Consider the following 23,266-nt stretch of genomic DNA (forward strand, 5'->3'; position numbering starts at 1 on the left):
AGTATAGGAAAACAGTACGTATGTATGTATACACAGGATGAAAGTTCATGTTTGAAATGTTGTTTTGTGCACGTGTGGCTTCGTCATCGACTTACGTGTGTATATTTTTCAATTCTTTTTTTATTTCTTTAAAAAAGATACATGTGTGGAATACAAAGTAACATATGAAGGGGTTTTGCGTAAGACTACGTTTGAGAGCGATCAAGAATCTTGAAACATTCATAATAGGTAATTTTCTTGAAAGATTCTAAACATTCTTATTAATTGGTATCGTTGAAAAAAAAAATGACTGAAAACATAGTCTTATGTAAACGATATATTTTACGACAAGGAAAAGGAGAAAATTAAAAATATCCGAGATATAAAGACGACGTCTCGGTATTAACAAAAATTTCGTGTTAATAACACGTATAAAACAAACAAGATTTCAGTTTGCTTTTGTGAGTATTGTCACAGTCCACGTCCCCCGTAACTAATTGTAAGGCATTTCTTGCATCGCGCACAGACACCCACCCTTATACCCTTTTTATAAAAAATTTATAACAGTATGCTGTATACGTCTCGCGAGAAGCGAAATTAAAGGCACGTAGGCATGGAGTGATTTTGTGGCATGAAAATTAATTCCGGCCTTACTTAGATCGTTCGGCAGGGTGTTGATCGAGGGTGTTAAATACTATGCGGATCAGCCACGCATGTTGGGAAAAACTTTCTTGAGACTGGTGAGTATCATTTTATATTTCGATCATTCCTTATTAAGAATATGGAGAAAAAGATTGTAATGATTTTTTATCATTTCTCCAAGGAACGTGACTTCGACAAACATGTTGCTTATTGCCGGGACGAACCACTTGCTCAGGAATTTCTTCAGATGAACGATCAAGTACGAGAATACTTTGAGGTGAGTCTTAAGTTGATTAAATAACAAATTAATAACACAATGTTAAGCGTCATTGTAATAATGGAACATCGTATAGAAGAATCGTACAGTTTTTTTAGCAAAATGATAATGCAGGTTTCTGTACGGATCCAAAAGCTAGTTTTGTGAAAACGATAAAACAGATTTCTACTTCCTTCTATTTGGCACAAACCATACGCGTTATCTGCGCCGTGACATCGAAGCTCGCCGAATTCAATTCTCAAACTCGACAGTTACAAATGATCTCTGTCGGTGGTCTTTATACTTAGCGCCGTTTCTCACATAATATATGTAAATGTAAGAACAAACAGACTTCTTTGATTTATCAAAAAATAACAATGGCGAGTCTGTTTTTTTTTCTCGTTTCTTATATACAATAGATACGTGATTGCGTGAGTTTTGTTAGAAGTAATCATCACGTTGAAATTTACCAAGACATCAAGGAAAAAACTTTATCGAAGCTATCCTTCTAACAACGTCTTTCAAATCGATAGAAGAAAAAGAAGAAGAAGAAGAAGAAGAAGAAACAGGTGACGCGATATTCGTCGTTCGTCCCACGCTCTATAATCGAGTCGGTATGGATTGGAGAAAATGTTGCAATTATATAACGAGCGGGGGCCAAGCAGGCGTCTGTCCAGTCCCCGAAATAGCTGAGTTTATTCTTAACAGGCCGAACATCTTTCGTCTCTCTTACGAACGCACGATAGTTGCCCGATGGTGAACGTAGATCGAAAAGAAAAGAAAGAAAGGAAGTTTATCGATCGGTAGCTTATAAAATTTCATCGTCTACAGGGGTAGACTGGTTTCTATTTTGAGTAAAACTTATCATTCGTTTTGTCATTGACCTTGAAATATAAATGATCATTGATCGATCAAGACGTACGTTATTTTACAAACATTTTGATGATTCATATTTCGAAACTTCTCTTTATCCAAATTACACGAGGAAAACATCTATTCGTGTTTGTTGAAACATCATTAGATAGATCTAACTGTCGGCTAGTCATCGGATCCAAACCTTAAAGAACTTCTTCAAGAATCTCTCTTTATCCCAGCTACGTAATCGCGTAGGCGAAGGAAACAACAGTCTTTGGACTTGTGTTATTTCGATAGTATTTCACATTTTCTTTCTGTGACTCTTTCTAATATTCTTAGACCGAAAGACTTACGAGTACTCGAAAAAGGTCTGATCTATGTAAGAAAGCATTGGAAAATTCTTTTCGAATCTTACGATTTTTATTAATTTATATATACGTATATATATAGAAATGTTAAAACTGAAATGATCTCACTGGAAGGAACAAGCGAGAAGAGAGTAAGAGTAAAAACGTCTACGATTCGTATGCGATCTTCCTGTCGTTTTTCTGCGTGGTCACTCCGCGAAGCGTTCGTACATCCATCCGGCGTCTAAGTATAGCCGTGGCCGTATTGGTCTCCCAACTAGCTATCGTGGGGGCTTTTTCTCGGTAACCACTGACTGTCTGTCGAAAGGAACGAAGTTTTATCCGATGGTCCAGTTTGCCAGCAACCACGGAAACGACGTCGAAACACCGGCTAGGACCAAACTTCCAAGGTGTGTCCTTTCATCCATAGGATCGAGATTTTCTTCTCTCAGAGACATCAAAGACACTTTCCCTATCTGACAATGGCGCCTCGTATGTCAATACAGTCACGTAGTTCTCATGTGTGGACAATCCAATCACGTCCAAAAATACACGTGTTCGCACCAAATTCGTGTCACTTCGGTGTCGAGTTACCGTGGAGAACGTGAACACCGAATAATCTTGTCGATTCGATCCAATAAAGAATTTTTCACATTTCTGCGAATTTTTCCCGAGGCCAGTTGGATTTTATACGTTAACTCGACTGGTCGATCTGTTTCGAGGATATTTCTCCAGTGTACGAAATATTATCAGTGTGCGAATTCTTCTTTATATGATAATTCAGTGCTAGCATAAATTATATTGTTCGTTTAGTAGTGAGAAAACTAATGATCGTATCAATGTAGTCGCCGAACAATATTTTAATTCAATAAACCGCTTGGATCTTTTTTTAACTTATATCGTTTTTTGTAGGAGCTGAGCCAGACTCTCGGTGACGACAAGAGCGTATCAGAGCACTTAAAGCTTCCGATACAACGCATAAACGACTACCAGCTTCTACTGAAGGTAATTTCCATTGACTTGCAAAAGTGTCAATTAGTATATTTTGATAGCTTCGAATGCGCGAACATTCTATTAAACTATGAGGATTGCTTATCACAAACATATATATATATATATATCATGGAACAATTTCAGATTGATATTGTCTATAGCACGCTTATCACAATATACGTTTTATATTTTATTGAAATAGTAACAAACTATCTAACATGACTGAATACCAATCATATATATGTCCTATATATATTTACATCTAAATTTTATTGCGTCTGACGAAAATAGCACGGCGCTAGAATACTTCCTACGTTGCCTTGAAAATGCGTCTCGCGGTGAAATAATTAGTACCTATAGTTTTTTAAAAATTCTAATATAAGCAACATATACTCTGTACGCGCGCGCGTGTATATGTGTGTATGTATATATGTGTATATATATATATATCGATTTATTTCATTTTATTATTTTATATTCTTCGTTATTAAGTTCCAACTTTCATGTATCGTATTCAAAACACAAATATTGCGAAAGATCGTTGCAATACGACTGGAAATTTTATCCTTGGTAATGTGAACAACGAGTGGGCGCAAAAGTGTACGAATTTAGCGAGCTAAAAACAGGTCATCTTCATGGCAAGTTATCTTTTCTTTAGCGACTCGATCACGTTGGAAAAACAGTGGAAAGTGACAACTGTTCGTGTCGGTAGCTTACGTATTCCCTTTAAATTAAAATTACTTTAGGAAATCTATTTGACGAGAATTTAATATTTCCAGGAACTGGTGAAGTATTCGACACGACTAGGTGAAAACTGTGACGATCTCCAAAAAGCTTTGGAGTTGATGCTAGGTATTCCTCACAGAGCAACCGATAATAAATTTATTAGTAATATCGAAGGATACAAAGGCAATATACATAAACTTGGTCGATTGCTAACACACGTCAGTACATCTTCATTTGATAATTATTACATTTTACAAGTTAATTTCGATAGGATTAATTTTGATTATATTCGTAGGAGTGGTACACAGTTATCGACAAGGACGGAAAAAGCAAGGAAAGGTACCTATTTCTCTTCAAAGCTCGAATTCTCATCTGTAAAGTAAGACGAATTTCGGAGGACAGATCAGTTTTCGTCCTAAAGGATATTATTCGAGTATGTAATGCAGCTATTCTATTTATTTTTATTTCGATTATTGTATATGTGTTTTTATATTATATAATGTACAATTTTAGTTGCCGGAGGTAGAATTGAAAGATCATCCGGATAATTTACGTTCTTTTGAATTACACAATCCAAGTCTCCCTGGTTATCCCATCACTTTAATAGCACACAAGGATCCGGTGAAAGCAGCCTGGTTAAAAGAAATTCGGCAATATGCCAGCGATCTAGTCGCTTTAGCGGAACACGCAGCAGACGATTTACAATTAGAGGAAGTACCAGAGGGAAAAGAGGAAATTAAACTTCAGGATTCTTCGAAAGCGGAGACAATAAAAGGGAATCCTGGACCGCCAAAGTTAGAAGCAGTAAAAGGAAATCCAGGGCCACCAAAGCCAGAATTAGTAAAAGATAATCCAGGACCAGCAAAATCAGAAGCAACCAAAGGAAATCCAGGACCGCTTCAAACAACAAATCCGTCGAATCCAGGTCCTCAAAAAACTAATCCTTCTAATCCAGATCAAGAAAAAGGAAATCCATCGAATCCTGGTCCACAGAAGGGCAATCCATCGAATCCTGGTCCCCAGAAGGACAATCCATCGAATCCAGGTCCACAAAAGGGCAATCCATCGAATCCTGGTCCCCAGAAGGACAATCCGTCGAATCCTGGTCCACAAAAGGGCAATCCATCGAATCCTGGTCCTCAGAAGGACAATCCATCGAATCCTGGTCCACAAAAGAGCAATCCATCGAATCCTGGTCCACAAAAGGGCAATCCATCGAATCCTGGTCCACAAAAGGACAATCCATCGAATCCTGGTCCACAAAAGGGCAATCCATCGAATCCTGGTCCACAAAAGGGCAATCCATCGAATCCAGGACCACCGAATCCAACAACCGAAACTAAAGCTGAAGAAGGAAATCCAAACATGTCTCGTCGATATTCTTCGAGTCGCTTCAGCGCCTCGTCGAAGGTCGTAGAGGGTAAGAACGATCGTTTTAATCAACGAGAATTAGTAATTACAATTATTTCCTTGTACACGTCTATACGAAGTTATCGTCAATAGAGTATTCATCGGTATCGAGCAGTCGTACTGGTGTCACTTCATACGTCGAATCATCCTCATCGGCTAGTGCCGCGATGATCTCCTCGTCCGTTCATGGTAGCGAGAAAATCAGCGAAACTTCGAGCTCGTACAAAACGGCTACCAGCGGAGGTTTAGAATCTGGTGCTGACAGTAAAGCGAAAATCTCATTAGGTACCACTGAAACTGGGAAACCTATCTTCCTCAAAACCATCGCAGGATGTAATGTTGAACGTAAGTAATTTTGCTCGTGTTTATTGTGCCAGTCGTTTAATCGAATTAAACGAATAGTCGGATATATCATGTACATATTTCTTCGTGAAAGAAAAGACAACAATCACAGGATGTATCTCACACAATTTTCTAGTTATAGATTTTTATACGAACGAGAGGTACAAGTGTAAGTGGTATGAATTAGGATAACATGAAACAACAGTATCGTTTGTATTCGACAACGTATCACAAGATACATTTTTATTGTTCTAGCGAGTCGAGCAAAAAAGGCTTTGATACACGCCATAGGTAAAGTGACACGAGATTTGACTATTATTCTCATCATGCTCTACTATTCTATGCATTTTTACTCTATTATTTTTCGTATTTTATTACAACGTTGATCACTCTACTTCTCTCTATCTTCTTCTTATAGCTAGCTATTTAAAATGCTTTTAAACATGGACACACGTTGTTGCAGGTTGAAATCGCTTCGTTGCTTATCCTAGATGTACAACTTTATACTCTACAGTTTATACTTTACACAGCTATATTATTTTCACGTTACAACATATTCTTCACTTACATCATACTCTATCAAAACTACTATCAATCTTATCAACCTACTTTCTAAGTTTATATGTATCGTTTCGTGTAATATTTATTTAGTAGAATAAGCATACTCATCGACTTAACCATTATTGCTTTATAAATAGTCTCTTTATCTCTTTCTACTTTCAATTATTAGTAGAATTTGGTGCATTTTATAGGTACACGTTTTTACATTAGTAAGCAACAATGTTTCTTTTCTTTTCATTTTTCTAGCATACTTTTTTGTCCTCCCGTACCTTTAGAAATATGTGCCATTTTTTATTACGTATTTTTTGGTGTTGTAAAAACTGATAAACTACTAAAACCATCAAATACACGTATTCGTGTATTTTATATATCTTCTGCTTATAAAAATCTCTTCTGTGTAGCGAATGTAAAATCACGAACAAAACAATCTATGTTTAGTTACTGTTTTCTCTTACATACTCAAGTATCTTTATTATATGAGACAAGACAAATAGAAAAAGCATTATGAGACTGCAATATCTTTAAAATATCGTACAACTTCTAATTGCTATATTTTGCTTATCACGTCATCAATAAATGTTCGATCGATTTCTGCTACGAGTTATTTAGTTGAAACTCTTTTTTATCTAGCTGGAGAAGTCGCTACATTCGAGTGTACCTTGGTGTCGGCCGACGAGACAACGAAGATACAATGGCTTAAGGATAACAAGCCGTTGCACGATAAATTAGCGGATCGTGTGATTCAAACGTCTGACGATAAAAGCTTCAAACTTCAGATACAAAATGTTCACGAATCGGATTCCGGAATTTATATCGCCCGTGCTATGAACGGGGATGGCCAAGCAACTTGTACAGCACAGTTGGTCGTCCAAGAACGTAAGTTCGTCAAGGCATTCTAATTTACATAATATTATTTTATAAAAGATATTGATTAATAATTAACACGAAAATTGCAGTAACTCCTGAAGAAAAGAAAGCACGAGCGGAAGCGAACTCTCCAATTTTCTTAGTACGTCTAAAGGATACTGAATTATTGGAAAACACTTATTTACGTTTCATGATCAAAGTGAAAGGAGATCCAAATCCTGAACTTAAATTGTAAGTTGAAAATGAAGTACATTTTGCCGATTGTAAATGAAACAATTTTTATTTATAAAAATTATTCTTTTACTTTGTTAAAGCTATAAAGATGGCACGCTAATCGATTCGAGAAACGCACGTGTAACAATAATAACGGAGAAAGCGGATAAAGGATTCTACGAAATGGTAATACCTGACGTTCAAAAAGTCGACGCTGGTAAATACAGCTGCACAGCGATGAATCGTTATGGCGAAGCAACTTGCGAGGCTACGGTAACCGTGACAGAAGATAAGCCGATGTTTCCTGGATTACCGGAAGGTCTTTTGGAACCTGGTGAAGAGCCTCAATTCACTTGGCTTCGCGATGGTCAACCTTTCGATCCCGAGGAAAGATTCAAAGTACTTTTCAGAGATAACGAGGACACTCTCGCTTTGGTGTTTCAACATGTGAAGCCCGAAGATGCTGGTTTATATACTTGTGTTGCTCAAACGAGCACAGGTAGTCTATCATTAGCGACTTATAGCAAACACTTCTATTTATTATAACTTGTAACTTTCATATTAAATTTAATCGCTTCAGGTAATATAAGTTGTAGCGCGGAGTTGACCGTGCAAGGGGCGGTTAATCAATTACTGAGGGATCCAGAGAAACCTAAACTCGAATCAGAATCAAAACAATCTGAGGTAAGCGCGGGAGGTTCTGCAATGTTGGACTTGCAAGTGAAGGGTTATCCCAAGCCAGATATCACATGGACCAAAGACGGGAAGGAAATCGTTGCTGGTGGAAGAATAAAATATCTTTGGGAAGACGAAGAATCTCTATCGTTGGTAATAAAGAATGTAACGACGAAAGATGCTGGTATCTACACGATAAGAGCAAAGAACGAGCTGGGAGAGGATACTACGGAAATCGAGCTTATCGTGAAGTCTGCTCCAAAAGTGATCAAGAAACAATCGGACACTACGACAATCGTGGAAGATACTTTAACGATGACCGTTCAGGTAGAAGGTACTCCAGTGCCGGAAGTAAAGTGGTATAAGGATGGACAATTGATTCAAGAAAGCGAACGTATCAAAATAGAAAAAGAAGGAAGTGATGTATACAAAATCGTGATCAAAAGTGTTCGTATGGAAGATGCTGGATCTTACTCGATCGTTGCTCGAAACGAGATCAATCAAACCACAGAAATATGGAATGTTACCGTAAAGAGCCCACCAAAGATAAGGAAGAGATTAGGTAGTATCCCGGTAATTAACGAAGGCGACTCTTTGACTCTGCTGATCGAAGTAGAGTCAGATCCAGAAGCTACAGTGAAGTGGTACAAGGATGAACAGATCGTCGTCGAGGATGAGCGTATAAAGATCGTTCGAGAAGAAAACAATTACATATTAAAGATCACCGGTACAGTCGGCACCGATGCTGCAGTGTACAAGACCGAAGTGATTAATACGCACGGTACTGTTTTGGATCAAACCAGAGTCCAGGTATGTTACGAGTTAAATCATTCTGTCTTAATTATAATAATGATACGAGATATTATTATAACGATTATAGGTAAGCGGTATACCGAGGTTCAAGACAAAACTGACCAACCTTTCGGCCAACGAAGGCGACACTAACGTCGAATTAGCGGTTGAAGTCGATGGTTATCCAAAACCAAGCGTTCATTGGTTCATCGGTGATGTAGAAATCACGGAAAAACGTACCGAGTACACTCGCGTCGAAGAAGGTGACCATTACAAGCTCCTCATGAAGGACGTGAAAGCTGAAATGAAGGGCAGTTACACTTGCAAAGTGAAGAACGAATATGGCGAGAATAAATGCCATGCCGACTTTATAGTGAACACAAAGCCAAAACTTCTGAAGAAATTGGCCGATCAAAGGATCAAAGAAGGCGATACATTGAAATTAACAGTCGAAATATCTGGCACGCCTGATCCCGAAATAAAATGGTACAAGGACGGACAGGAGGTATCGGCTGATGCAAGAATCAAGATCACTAGGGATAAGCAACGAAAGGAGAGTTACGATCTGACGGTAACTTTAGTCAAAGGCTCGGATGGTGGTGCCTACGAAGTTCGAGCAGAGAACGAACTTGGAATGGTCCTCAGCAAGAGCAAAGTCATCGTTCTCAGTAAGATCCTTCAACTTCTTTTTATTCCAACACTCTTAAAGAAAACAGAAAAAAAAACTGAAGCGCTGCTCTGTCCCGAACTTTCAAACTTATTTTCGATTTTAGAAATCGGGCGTCAAGATAATAATGCGTTAGCAAAGTTAACTCGAATATATCGGACTATTAGTATACCTGTTTTGAAAAAAAAAAAAAAAAAAAAAATAGTTTTATCGGCGCAGCAGCGCAGCAGGTTAAATTCGAAACACGCACGCGCACACGCACACGTATAAAATTCTTTCTTTCGAGAATCCTGGCGGTAAATCGTCATGCTTTGACAACGTAAAGTAAGTAAATATGTAAGTAAAGAGAGTATGTAACTACGGGAGTTTTTCTTCGATTTGCACTTAACAGTGAAATTAATATGAAATTTCGAAGATCTATAGACGATCATGGTTACAAAAGACTCTTCGATCTCTTTAAACGAGATAAGAAATATCTTCTTTTTATTTTTCTTTTTCCCTACATCACGTTTTTTTGATTCCATACACGTCTACGGACGACGTATGTTTTTCTTTTTTTTTTTTTTTTTACATTTCTACCTTTTTTCAGGACTCCTTGTTATTTTTTTCCTTTCTTGTTGAGTGATACTGACGACTTTTTTCTTCTTTGATCATGTCTAGTCGTGTTTCGTATGTGTATCTGTACACACACACACACACATACACTTCCAAAACTCTTACGACGTATCGAGAATCTTTGTGTTCATGTTTCTATGTTTCATTCGTTACACGTATCCATCGCACTTTTATATCCAAAATCTTCCTATCGTACGGATTTGTCCAATTTGTATGTGAACTTTCATAGCTAAAACGGAAGGAAGCACCGAAACGATCGAGGAAGAAACGAAGACGAAGAAGATCGAGATAGAAGAAATAGAAATGGAGAAACAGCAAGCTGAAGAATCAGGCCCGGAAGGTAATATTTCAAGATCGTAGAGACTCACCTCTCATCGATTCTAAACTCGCATCACTCTTCTCATTTTGCTTCTCTACCGAAAAAAAATCGATATTATCGACTCATCGTTAGATAGTCTTTGTATTTCGATGTTTCATAAAATCATCTAACATTGATCGTCGACGATTTAGTCTAACATGAAGTGAACACTTGGCAGTGGCAGCTTCGGAGGTTGAAGATAACGTGTCTTTAATATCAATGACATTGACCGTATAAGTATCGATTCTATAAATTATCAAAGAGACAGCTGGTTTTGATCGATAGATTAAGGACTAGCCTCTAGCCAAAAATGTGTAATAAATTCAGGTCGGTTCGCGTTGAAGAAAGAGAAGGTTGAGGTAGTACGAGATGAAGCTGACAAAGTTACCATCACCGTAGCATCAACGACGACTCATCAGTCAACGCTCACAGGTAATATGGCTCACGCTAAGCTAAAGTGATCGTTAATTAGTCGCTTGAGTAACCCATGGAGTTTGAAATAGAATCGAACGATAAACGATAGATTCGTTAGAAAGCTTCTCTTTCTCGGTGTAATCGTAGTAGAAGGTATTGTGACAAGACAGCCCGTTCACAGGTCCGGACGAGAGACACACGATCAGCAAGATGACCGCGACGAAGGTCGAATTTCAGGAGTTAAGCTCGGAAGGGCCGACGGTTGAGGAAATAGGATCTTACAGTTACATGCTGCAAGAAGAGAACGGACCGCAGAAGATACAGAACGGCGTCTTCGTCGAGGAATTCTCAGAGACCAGCGATAATAGCCGGTCGAGACTGCAAGTGAATCGTGGCGTTTCGATAATTTCGGTATCGGACGACGAATCAACTTTGAAAGCCATTTCCAGGGATGTTAGCATGGACGACGTCCGATATGTCGAACTAACGGATGATCTTAAATTAACGAACGGCTCTTCCGAAGAATTCAAAAATGTCGACGGCCATACGATCGAGAAAAATGTCTTGGACGAGGTCAAACCTCTCAGAGCGTCCAGATTGAACGAAACGATTATCGAGGAACTATCCGTTGAAGAGTCATTTTCCACGAAAGCTAGCGAAATGACTTTGAGTCGATCACAAAAAGGGACCGCCGAGGATAGTCGATTGATCAGGCAGAATTCGAAGTTAGAGAAGGCAGAGTCCGTCGAATCGTACAAAGCTGAAAAAAGTACGATCTCGAAAGAAAACTTACAAAAGGGAGTTCTGGTGGGTGAAGAAGAGGTCGATGAAGAGCTCGAGGCTCTTCTAGATCGCGTTAAACGACAACGTACCGTTCTTAACGAAATTCTTGATAAGGAACAAGGCGTGGAATCAGGTACGATCGAAATACTTGGACATCTTTCAACGTAGGAACTATAATAAAATTTATTCTTCAATTCAGATTCGGAAGTCACTGTAATCGGCGATTTATCTTCAAGCCATTACAGACTTTGGTGAATCGATATCGCATGCACGTTTTCTACTGTCTTTCTCTCCTTACTCGCATTTTTTACCCACCCTTTGTGCACGTACTTAACGTTCCATCGACTCATTTTGCTTTAGACGCAATAATGCTTTAAAAAATTCAATGGATTCTCTCTCGCTTTCTCTCTCTCTCTCTCTCTCTCATCGGTTGAGCATAAAAAGGATCAAATGAGAATCAATAACCGTGTTAGCAACGATTGAGCCCATTCATGAGAATCCATAGAATCTTATCGAGCTATCGCATGTCTATGTGAAAAAGCACGCAATCGAGCCAGCAGCGCCAAAGTTACCGCACGCCTTATTAATCGAGGTAAGTTAGGAAAATCGAACTTAACTGGACGGACGTGTTTACGTCGTCGACGACGATCAACATTTTCAACAGCGCTGTCTAACACTTCTATCTTTATTACGGGCCGGAAGAATAAAAGTGGCGTCGGACAGTTTACGTTAATTCGTAACAAATCTAATCGCCACTTTTATTCCAAAAGACCGTCTTCACGATTGTGCACGATGAAAGCAAACGTTTCGTAGAACAGTAATATGTCGCGATTCTCACACACATGTTAAAAGTGAAATCACAAGGATGTTAACGTTTTCTTTTCTTATTTAGCACCACCCCATATAATAGAATCGTCGTTAAAAAATCGGATGATCTTTGAAACGCAAAACACTACCTTCGAGGTCACCACCGTCGGTTTGCCAAGACCTGATGCAAAATGGTACAAGGACGGCAAGATCCTCAGAACTGGAGAACGTATACGTATCACCAATGCAGGTGACAAGTATCAGCTCGAACTGAGCAAAGCCACGCTCGAGGATGCAGGTCTCTACGAGTGTATCTTTACAAATAAACTTGGGGAAGATATCGTACAAGGACAGTTGGAGGTTGGCACGGTCGACGATTTGCGAAAACCACGATTCGTAGAACCCCTTAGCGACGTTGACATTGCGGATGGTACGAATGGGGAGTTCAAAGCTGTATTTACGGCTGATCCGGTTCCCGAAGTAATTTGGTAAGCTCAGTTACCTACGATTATAACGATATACGTGTGCCACATTTATTTCGTTGAATTTTTGTTATTTTCCAAAGGTTCTGCAAGGGATTGGAGATCCCAAATGACGATTCAAGAATCAAATGGAAGATGGACAATAAGCCCGCGGCAGATAAGTTGACCGAAAGTACGATTACATTGAAGATACCTAAGTGTGGAAGTGAGGACACCGGAGAGTATACGCTCAAGCTGGAAAATAAATGGGGCCATGCCGAAAGCAGCGTAAGCATGAAATTTTGTCCTTGACGTTCGCTGTTTCTTGCTCTTAGATCACATCACATCCCATTCTAAGATTTATCATTAATTTGATTTTTATCAGGCCCTTTTGAGTCTTCTACTGCAACCGAACATCGAAGAATTTAAAGATCTCACTGCACCGGTTGACGAACAAGCCGTATGGGAGGTAATAATTAAAGGAAATCCAAAGCCTGAGATAACGTGGTTAAAGAACAACGAAGAATTGACGATAGGCAATGAATTCGAAACGGAAGAAGATAGAAAGAACAACAAGTACAAACTTATCATCAAGAATGTTAATGTTGAACATGGCGGAACATATACGGTTTTCGCAAAAAATTACTTGGGTGAATCAACCGCAGAAGCTTTACTAACTGCTCACCGTAAGTTTGAAAAGCGACGAGAATAGTGTCGATAAGTACAGTATTATTCGAAATATATATAAATTTTTCTTTCTAGTTGAATCACCGGTCTTTTTGAAAGAGCTATCTCAAGTTTCCATAAATGATCGGCAAGATATTGAATTGAAAGTTCGCGTATCTGGAATACCAAAACCAAAGATCGCTTGGCTATTGAACGATACGCCAATAATCCAAGATGCGCGCCACGAAGTGATAACTCACGTCGAGGGCCTCATCGATAGCACTCTATACATTAAAACGTTTTCTTCCGATGACATAGGAACAATAAGTTGTATAGCTAGCAGTATCGCAGGAAGTGCACGGACTAGTTGCGAATTAAATATGGTTTTCGAACCACCCTCGTTTGGTCACTTAACTTTACCAAAGTCTGTGAATATCGATGAAGGAGAGCCATTCGAACTCAAGGCCAAAGCGGACGGTAGCCCGATTCCTTTAATGTCTTGGTTTAAAGACGGTGAATTACTCGCACCTAACGATCATATTCAGATCGAAAACCTTCCGGACGGTACTACGAAACTGACAATTGATAATGTAAATCCTGCGGATTCCGGAGCTTACAAACTGGTGGCTTCCAATTCAACGGGAGAACAAAGTGCACTTTGCGCAGTTGCTGTCACGCGTAAGAAACTCGCTAAGTTTATCCTATTAACATTTAAAACATATAATTCAAAGTTGAATATATGTTATAGCTACCGCAAGAAGTCCAACATTTACAAAGCCCCTGGAAGATGTAAAAGCCATCGTAGGACAGCCTCTCAAGTTACAAGCTCAAATCGTTGCATTTCCGAATCCTCACGTTCAATGGTTCAAGGACGGTATACCGTTGAGATCAACAAAAGAGTTTAATTTCATAAACGAGCCCAATGGTCTCATTGGTCTAATAATCGACAAAGTGCGACCAGAAGATACAGGTACTTACTCCGTGGTCGTATCTAATAAACTCGGAGACATTACCGGAGAAGCAAAGGTTGAGGTAGAGGAAAAAGAAAAGAGGCCAGATTTCGTTGGAAGTCTTCAACCACTTTCCGTGGTCGAAAACTTGCCAGCAAAATTGGAAGTGAAAGTAATTGGTAAACCAACGCCCGAACTCAAGTGGCTGCACAATGGCGAAGAGGTATGTGAATTAAAAAAAAAAATATATATATATATATAATAGGTAATTAAGTATTATTTGTTAAATGAGATTATCCAAATTTTCCGCAGATTGTGCCGGATGGAAATCATTTGAATATCATTAGTCATCCGGATGGTACTCACGCATTAATCATCGATAAAGCAACTCCTGAAGATGCGGGAGAATATCAAGTTGTAGCTGGCAATACCGAAGGAACGGCATCTTGCAAAGCGAAACTCGATGTAGTTGGCAAATTGAGAGAGGACATTCCACAAGAGAAGCCTACATTCTTAACTTTGTTACGAGATATTTCGGTCGAGGAAGGCCAACCACTGTCATTCAGTGCCTCCTTCAATGGCAATCCGATACCAGATATTACGTGGACGAAAGACGGACAACCGCTAGAACCATCTCAACGATTGATGATGACATGTGATGGAAAAAAAGTAACTTTAGAGATCAATCCATCCGATGCCAAAGACCAAGGAGCTTATGCTTGTTGTCTGACAAATCCACTCGGCGAAGATACATCTAACGCAAATGCCAATATCAGAAAGGTCTTCCAAGCACCAAGCTTTACGCAAAATTTCACGGATCTTCAGCAACTTCCTAACTTTGATGCTAAGTTCCCAGCTAAAATTAGCGGTATACCAAAGCCAGATGTTACGTGGTATTTCAATGACCAGCCAATACTTAAAGATAATGACAAATACAAGATCAAACGGGACTGCGATGCCTGCTGCTTGTACGTCAAGGATTGCACGTACGACGATAGTGGAGTTTACAAATGCAAAGCAGTTAACAGAGCTGGCGAAGCTGAATGTTCGGCAAACTTGGCAATCGTTGATAAGATGTAAGTTCCTGAAGTTTACATCGCTTTAATATTAAAATCGGTAGATAACTTGTGTGATTTAAATTACAGCGAAAAAATGCAAAAGATAGAACCACCTGCATTCTTGAAAAGAATCGGCGATTGCGAAGTTTACAAAGGGATGCAAGCAAAATTCACAGCTTGCATTACTGGTATCCCTGAACCGGAATTCGAATGGTTTCGTAATGGTGACAAATTGTGGCAAACCGATCGTATAAGAATGGACCAAGAAGGTAGTTTACTTCGTTTGACGATAGCTAATGTCGATGAAATGGACGGAGGCACATACCTATTAAAAATACAAAATCCTCATGGAGAAGACTCATGTACCGCTGAAATGATCTTTGACTGTGAGTAACGAATTAAAGTATTCGAGATATAAATATGTATAAGGTACTTTTAAATAATCATTTTCGAATATTCTTTATAGCTCTCGAGCCACGTGCGAAGCGACCGTTGGCATCACAGTACATAGAATATGACAAATATCAAAAGACAGGAATACCATGGCCTCTAGCAGATAGACCAATCATTAGTCGTATGATGGATCGACATTTGACACTTTCTTGGAAGCCTTCCATCCCGTTAGGACCACGCGCGCCGGTGACATATCTCGTAGAAATGTGCGAACTACCGGACGGTGATTGGTTCACCGCTCGATCCGGATTGCGCAGTTGTGTCTGCGACATCCGCAATTTAGAACCTTTCCGTGACTACAAATTCCGTATACGAGTGGAGAACAAATATGGCATCAGCGATCCTTCGCCATTTGCACAAACCTTCCGAGCCAAATTAGAACCCGATCCACCCAAATTCTTCCCTTATTTGCCACCTGGTATAGATTTTCGCCCAGAGACCAGTCCTTACTTCCCCAAAGACTTCGATATCGAGAGACCGCCCCACGATGAATACGCTCAAGCACCTAAATTCCTTCGTCAAGAATACGATGTTCAATATGGCGTAAAGAATCACAATTGCAATCTCTTCTGGTTCGTTTATGGCTATCCAAAGCCAAAGATGACTTATTATTTCAACGATGAATTGATCGAATCTGGCGGTCGATACGATCAAAGCTACACAAGAAACGGACAGGCGACTCTGTTCATCAACAGAATGCTTGAGAGAGACGAGGGCATGTACGAAGCTGTTGCCACAAATGAACATGGAGAAGCACGTCAACGTGTTTGCTTACAAATCGCAGAATACCCAACGTTTATCGTTAGACCCGAGGAAACTATTGTGATGGTACGAAAATCTGGTCAATTGATAGCCCGTGTCACGGGTGTTCCGTTCCCTGAAATCAAATGGTACAAGGATTGGAAACCGATCACTACCACTTCGAGGGTTAAGGTTGATTATCATCTTATCATCTATGATTTTCCAATTCGAAAAATAACTACGAGATATCGTTGAAATTGTTATTCTTTCAGATCGATTTCTCCGAGCCGGATACATCTGTCTTAACCATCAATGAAGCTATTGTCAAGGACGAGGGATTATACTCGATTAGCGCGAGAAACATAGCTGGATCGATATCGCATTCGGTCATGATACACGTAGAAGAAAATGAATACGATTACGTGTACAGAACGTATAAGAGAAAGACTGAAATTAAACTACGTAGCGATAAACCCTACAACGATTTCTATGATTTGGGTGACGAATTGGGTCGTGGTACTCAGGGTATTACGTATCACGCCGTAGAGAGGACTACTGGAAGAAATTATGCTGCTAAAGTTATGCATGGACGTGGAGAACTGAAACCGTTTATGTACAACGAGTTAGACGCTATGAACCATCTCAGTCACCGAAAATTGTTACGTTTGCAAGATGCTTACGAAACCGATAGTTCGGTCACTTTGATCATTGAACTGTATCCTTTTAAATGTAATTGCCTTTACAAAATACGTCTCGCTTCCTTCGGTAAGATAATCTGATTTTTATGAGTCTTTCGAATCCTTAACGAGCGAAATATAGAGCTGCCGGGGGTGAATTAGCAGATACTCTAACGAGACAAGCACATTATACCGAGGCAGAAATTGCCGGATATATACGACAAGTGCTCTACGGCCTGGAATATATGCACGATAATCACTATGCACATCTTGGTCTAACGGTAAGTTTCTTATCGATCAATTGTTCATTATGTGTATTTGTTTCTTTTTAAAGATCATCATTCTAAATATTAATTTCCTTTGATAGCTTGGAGATCTTCTGATCTCTCACACGGGTGGCGATGATCTAAAGATCGGTGACTTCGGTTTAACTCGAAGAATAACGCAAACGAAATTAATGTTATTAGCGTATGGTATGCCGGAATACGTTGCTCCAGAAGTCACGAACAACGAAGGTGTCGATTATGCCGCGGATATGTGGTCTCTCGGTATCATAACGTACATTCTGTTATCCGGAATTTCACCGTTCAGAGGTGTCAACGATAGAGAAACATTAACGAAGATCAGACAAGGAGCTTGGGACTTTGATGACCGTTGGAAAAATATTTCTAACGAAGCCAAAGACTTTATTCGTAGTTTGTTGGTCTATAATGTTGAAAAACGAATGGATGTTAAGGCCGCTCTTAAACATCCTTGGTTGGAATACGCGGACAAATCACCATTAGATTTATATAAAATACCTTCTGAATATTTGAAGACCTATTACAAACTTTACAGGTAATATCTTAGAAGTAAGATATCCTTTATTTCTCGCTGGTTTATTTATTCGTTTGTAACATTATACTTTCTCTTACGGATCATCGACAGAGATTGGTATAGCAACGCGTCCTGTCGTACCTGGTATCGTAGACGCAAACTCAGTAGTGCGTTTGAACATCCGTCGAAGATGGTTTATCCACCTGGGCATAAATACACGCCTGAACCAAGTGTTGAACGATACAGTCCAACAGGAAAACCTGTGCCTAGAACTTGGGAAAATCAGGTACCTTCGAGAGAACCGATCGACACGGAAATTGGACTGATTAAGAGCGAGAGTCAGTGAGTATACCATACGAAGTTATAGCTAATACATTTATTAATTATACTGTTCTTATCTCCAATATACCTATAATAAAACTAACGACATTATCTACAGCTATCAGTACGGTCCAGACACTTATCTTCTACAACTTAGAGATACTGATTTCCCAGTACGATTACGCGAATACATGAAAGTCGCCTGTAATCGCAGTCCAGGATATTCGCGTACGATCACCGAAGAAAATGGCTACGATTGGAAGGCAATTAAACACCTTTCTAAATCGATTAATCTTCATTAAGAAAGATATTTATTTATCTTGTTTTTCTCTACAGACACCAATAATACGTGAACGCCGTCGTTTTACCGACATCATGGACGAAGAAATCGACGACGAACGAAGGGCCAGGATAAATAGATATGGATCACCCGATACATTCACGTTGAGACGATTGAAACACGAATTAGGCACTCGTCTCGATAGTTATGTCGAGGCCGAAGCTATGATAGAGTCCAAAAAGGAAGGAAATCTACCATTCTTCCGCGAGAAACCGCAAATACGGCCGATTGAGGAAGGAAAAGCAGCGCAATTGATGTGTCTTGCAGTAGGTGATCCAAAACCACTGATACAGTGGTACAAGAATGACATTGTCGTTCAAGAAACTAAAAGAATAAAGATCACGGAAGACGAAGAGGGCAGATCGATTCTCAGTTTCAATCCCGCGAAAGAACACGACGCTGGGATATATAAGGTGGTGGCAAGGAACTCTCTTGGGCAGACAGTAGCCAGAACTAGAATGTTGATAGCTTCGGTTCCCTGTGGTCCTGACTCGCCAGAGGTATATAAACCAATCTTCCAGATAAGTACTTATCCTCCGATGTTATTGAAATTAGTAATAAGTATCGTTCGATCCACAGGCTACCGAAATATCGGATACCCAGATACTTTTACGTTGGAAGCAACCAAGATACGATGGCAATTCTGCCGTACTGTGCTATAATCTTCAATACAAAGAAGCCGATTCTATTACGTGGATAGACATTGGTTTCAATATAGACCACGAATTTTATCTAGTCCGAGATCTCAAGCCAGACATTTGTTACATTTTCCGTCTAGCAGCGCGAAATCGAATTGGATGGAGCGAGAAGGGTATTCCTTCGAAGGTAATTAAAACAAGACCACCGGGTATACCTCAGATACAAATAACCAGTGCTATGAGACATCTTCAAGAATTAACGGAGTCTGGACAAGAGATTGTACTCGAGGAAGATAAGCCTCATATAAATTATTCTGTCGAGGAACAACCGGTTGAATGGTCGACTGAAACGTTAACAAACAAATACAGCTTCATTTCTGAATTATGCCGTGGTCAATTCTCTGCTGTGGTCAAGGGGATCGACAAGTCCTCGGATCGCGTGATAGTCGCTAAGATTCTGGACCTTAGGCCAGAAATTGAGAAGCAAGTAAATAGAGAATTCGAAGCTCTACGTTCTCTCAGGCATGAGAGAATAGCTCTCTTAGAGGCAGCATATAAAGCACCCGGGTCACCGTTAGCTGTCTTCATTTTGGAGAAGCTTCAGGGTGCCGACATTCTCACGTATTTCTCTAGTCGACACGAGTACACTGAAAATTGCGTAGCCATGGCTATAACGCAAATATTGGACGCGTTACAATATCTTCACTGGCGAGGATATTGTCATTTAGACATTCAACCGGACAATGTGGTGATGGCCTCCGTTAGGACAGTTCAAGTCAAATTAGTAGACATGGGAACTGCGCAGAAAGTTAGTAAACTCGGCACGATGGTACCAAAAGCAGGTCACCGTGAATATAGAGCACCAGAAGTATACAATGAAGAACCTGCATATCCACAAACAGACATTTGGATGGTCGGTGTTCTTGCGTACGTGTTATTATCCGGAGTATCACCGTTCCGTGGCGATGATGCCAGCGAAACGAGACAAAATATTTTATTTGTTAGGTACAGATTCGAATATCTCTACAAAGAAATCAGCCAAGAGGCTACGCGCTTTCTCATGTTGGTCTTCAAACGTGCACCGAGGTAAGCATTCTCACAAAAGTAATTTGTATCATTTTTATTGTTAAAATTCACACCTCTTCCTTCATTTATTCTAGTAAAAGGCCGATGGCTGAGGAATGCCACGAACACAGATGGTTATTACCAACCGAGTTCATGATCAAAAAACGCGAAAGGTCTGTCTTTTTAGGTAATAGACTAAAAGAATATAACACCGAATATCACGAAGAAAAAGAAAAACTGGCGTCGGAAAGCCAAAGCCTTGCAAGCGAAAGCCTTTTAGGTTCTACTCGAAAACTTATAAGATCAACGAGCATACAAGAAGAATTACTTACAACGGTCTAACGATAAAATTATGCTTAAGATACGATTTTTCCAATTAATTTTCTCCGTATGACTGTAAAGTATCACAAAAACATCTAGTCAGTCGTTAAGAGAGCAAGGAGGAGCAATAGGGAATGGATTAAAAGAATATCATACAAAAATATCCCGTTCCTTGTTTTCTTTTTTGTTATTATTTATTTGTTACAACGTATGATTAATTATATCGAATATTATATCATCAATTCGAACATGAATTTCATTAAAGAAAATCATGAAATTTCGACTGTTCAGTATTCCGATCAATTTAAATGGTTACAATGGACACAATGGTATTGAAACTACGAATGTAATAAATGAAATTAGTGGACATGATTCATATCCTTTCAAATTGTACAAAAATCGTTACATAATATAATAAATAAATATGAAATAATAAATGCAAGCACTGGGTTCTTACATGCGTCTATGGAAAATTACGTAGACGAGTCTTTCACGCTTCGATATCTTTTAAGGAAATAAAATAATAATGAAATAAATTAAATACAGTAATAATCAGAATAATTACTCGATTAAAAAGATGTAGATTTTTTATTAAATATTGAATTTATTTACAAATTGTGTTCTCATAGATAATCTGTGATGAGAAAGATCTATCGTACATGTGACATATCTTTGATGCATCCTTCTTGTACTTTCAACAATAGCAACAAGTTGAATGGTTTGGATGTTTAAAGAAAATAAAAATAAAATTACACTCGTTCTAAGATAAGAAGACTAGTAAGAAAATATCAAAATATAATGTTCAATTTTCTTTGAAAACGCTGAGTTTTAATTCCTTTTGGGTTTTTGCAAAAATCATGGTTCTAATTCGGTGAGTGCACAATTACACTGTTTTATTAGGAATTTCAATTTGAAATCATCTTTTTGCATACTGCATAACATAATACTTTACCTTAGTACGAAAAGATTCTTTATCTTTAATAAACAATTCAGCCGCATCTCTATTTAAAGGATCATCAAAATTTAAAAGATCCTGAAACGTAAATGAGGAGAATATTTAATATCTATCCCGGAATTATTCGCTCGAAAAAGATCTTACTTACAGTAAAGAGTGAATTTAAACCCCATACAACATCTTTTAGTTTACGGGTTGGCGCCCATCCCATCCCATCTATACTATTTTGCCTTAATATTGAAAGACATACATCTCCATCTTCGCTTATATTAGGATGCCATAATTTTGTTAAACATTTTACCTTTGGTGGCTGTAATCAAATAGAGTCGCTTTAAATCGATAACATTATATAAGGAATTTTAAAGAATGTAAAATTTATATTTACAGCCATATTATAATCTTCTGGTATATAAATATCGAAGAAGAAGCGTCCACCAGCCCAATATCCCTCATCAGGTATAATCAAAAGCGTAAATTCATATAATCTATGAGGATCATTAAACGTTACTTGACAGGTAACAGGAAGCGTTTGCTCCATTTCTTGTACCTAAATAATGTATGAAAACAAATATATAATACCTATTAATGATATACAAACAAAAAAAATATTTCATCATACCTCTTTTATCAATAGCTTGTCGCGAACAGATGCTCGTTTATTATAATCTCTATTTTTAGAATTTGTAATCTCAGGATCTTTTTTCAATTTTCCTCTTAATGTAATCATTGTTCCTCCTGTACGTTAAAATTAAAAAATTTATTTATCTGTACATATTAATCTATAGAGGTTAATTTTTCATATAACAAAATTGTTATAATGTTAAAAATATTAAGATGTTACTTTACAACCAATAAAGGCAAATAAATATTTATATAATAATCATAAAATGCAATTTATTTCTTACAAAAAAAATTTTAGAAACGAATTAATATTAAAACTTACTTCGTGATTATCTGCGTATTGCAATAAAATCGTTACAATTGCAAAAGAAAAATTTTTTATTATAAAAATACTCGTTTTATATAAAATTAGTGTATAAGCTAAAGTACTTTGAGGTTAGAATTGGCGTGCAGTTATTGAATTCGTAAGAAACGTACTTCTGACGACTGTATCTTGTAAGGTTCTAATTTTGCCGTGAAACTTATATAGTGCTTTTTAAGAAACGTGTATTCGAAGACACTCCATTTCACCCATCATGATATAGCCGAACAAAAACGGAAAATATTGTAGTAAATTCTAAGTTGTGACTCCTGTACTGCAGATGGTGGTACTGTTTGAAAACAGAGATTGAACAATTTGGGAATATAATTATAATTGTGGATAAAAAGGAAAATAAATTAAGCATCCATAATTTCTACTTTCAATTCAAATTCGATTAATGGAATTTTCGATTTCGTTAGAATTACAATCAGCCGCCATTTATGTTGCGTTAATAATATTCCTACTTGCAACTATATTAACACGGGTACTCTAGGGAAGATATTTACGAAGGCTGACAAAC

General features: G+C 38.4%; 2 protein-coding genes across 15 annotated transcripts in view; one reads left to right on the forward strand and one right to left on the reverse strand.

Annotated features, from left to right (window-relative positions):
* The window catches only part of LOC122631299 (obscurin), a 37,264-nt gene extending 16,013 nt beyond the window's left edge, over positions 1 to 21,251 (forward strand). For 6 of the 13 annotated variants that reach the window (XM_043816834.1, XM_043816837.1, XM_043816835.1 and 3 more), the window contains 32 exons: positions 638 to 719; positions 803 to 898; positions 2,992 to 3,084; positions 3,852 to 4,016; positions 4,094 to 4,231; positions 4,312 to 5,218; positions 5,302 to 5,553; positions 5,806 to 5,841; positions 6,742 to 6,987; positions 7,068 to 7,209; positions 7,293 to 7,690; positions 7,772 to 8,676; positions 8,747 to 9,326; positions 10,170 to 10,280; positions 10,626 to 10,730; positions 10,894 to 11,628; positions 12,388 to 12,790; positions 12,868 to 13,051; positions 13,149 to 13,449; positions 13,526 to 14,107; positions 14,178 to 14,602; positions 14,692 to 15,455; positions 15,525 to 15,823; positions 15,904 to 16,823; positions 16,904 to 17,346; positions 17,451 to 17,589; positions 17,676 to 18,145; positions 18,236 to 18,466; positions 18,564 to 18,708; positions 18,782 to 19,285; positions 19,365 to 20,509; positions 20,584 to 21,251. In XM_043816834.1, the coding sequence (XP_043672769.1) occupies positions 638 to 719; positions 803 to 898; positions 2,992 to 3,084; positions 3,852 to 4,016; positions 4,094 to 4,231; positions 4,312 to 5,218; positions 5,302 to 5,553; positions 5,806 to 5,841; positions 6,742 to 6,987; positions 7,068 to 7,209; positions 7,293 to 7,690; positions 7,772 to 8,676; positions 8,747 to 9,326; positions 10,170 to 10,280; positions 10,626 to 10,730; positions 10,894 to 11,628; positions 12,388 to 12,790; positions 12,868 to 13,051; positions 13,149 to 13,449; positions 13,526 to 14,107; positions 14,178 to 14,602; positions 14,692 to 15,455; positions 15,525 to 15,823; positions 15,904 to 16,823; positions 16,904 to 17,346; positions 17,451 to 17,589; positions 17,676 to 18,145; positions 18,236 to 18,466; positions 18,564 to 18,708; positions 18,782 to 19,285; positions 19,365 to 20,509; positions 20,584 to 20,830 (12,193 nt within the window). In that variant the 3' untranslated portion in view covers positions 20,831 to 21,251. Of the gene's footprint in view, positions 1 to 637; positions 720 to 802; positions 899 to 2,380; positions 2,490 to 2,991; positions 3,085 to 3,851; positions 4,017 to 4,093; positions 4,232 to 4,311; positions 5,219 to 5,301; positions 5,554 to 5,805; positions 5,842 to 6,741; positions 6,988 to 7,067; positions 7,210 to 7,292; positions 7,691 to 7,771; positions 8,677 to 8,746; positions 9,327 to 10,169; positions 10,281 to 10,625; positions 10,731 to 10,893; positions 11,629 to 12,387; positions 12,791 to 12,867; positions 13,052 to 13,148; positions 13,450 to 13,525; positions 14,108 to 14,177; positions 14,603 to 14,691; positions 15,456 to 15,524; positions 15,824 to 15,903; positions 16,824 to 16,903; positions 17,347 to 17,450; positions 17,590 to 17,675; positions 18,146 to 18,235; positions 18,467 to 18,563; positions 18,709 to 18,781; positions 19,286 to 19,364; positions 20,510 to 20,583 lie in introns of those variants that run through there. The other 7 variants (XM_043816830.1, XM_043816828.1, XM_043816826.1 and 4 more) reach the window with 7 other exon arrangements.
* Positions 21,252 to 21,378: 127 nt separating this feature from the next.
* LOC122631306 (NEDD8-conjugating enzyme UBE2F-like) lies at positions 21,379 to 23,266 on the reverse strand. Of its 2 annotated transcripts, XM_043816867.1 has the most exons (6): positions 22,863 to 23,266; positions 22,708 to 22,718; positions 22,384 to 22,499; positions 22,150 to 22,311; positions 21,913 to 22,074; positions 21,379 to 21,842 (listed from the first exon to the last, which is right to left on the reverse strand). In XM_043816867.1, exons 3-6 carry the CDS (start codon positions 22,489 to 22,491, stop codon positions 21,726 to 21,728), a joined length of 549 nt encoding a protein of 182 aa, XP_043672802.1. In that variant the 5' UTR covers positions 22,492 to 22,499; positions 22,708 to 22,718; positions 22,863 to 23,266; the 3' UTR covers positions 21,379 to 21,725. The 2 variants fall into 2 exon arrangements, with proteins under 2 accessions (XP_043672802.1, XP_043672801.1); XM_043816866.1 differs by lacking the exon at positions 22,708 to 22,718 and having other exon boundaries at positions 22,863 to 23,258.

This window comes from Vespula pensylvanica, chromosome 8, assembly GCF_014466175.1.
Source record: "Vespula pensylvanica isolate Volc-1 chromosome 8, ASM1446617v1, whole genome shotgun sequence".
Lineage (NCBI taxonomy): Eukaryota > Metazoa > Arthropoda > Insecta > Hymenoptera > Vespidae > Vespula > Vespula pensylvanica.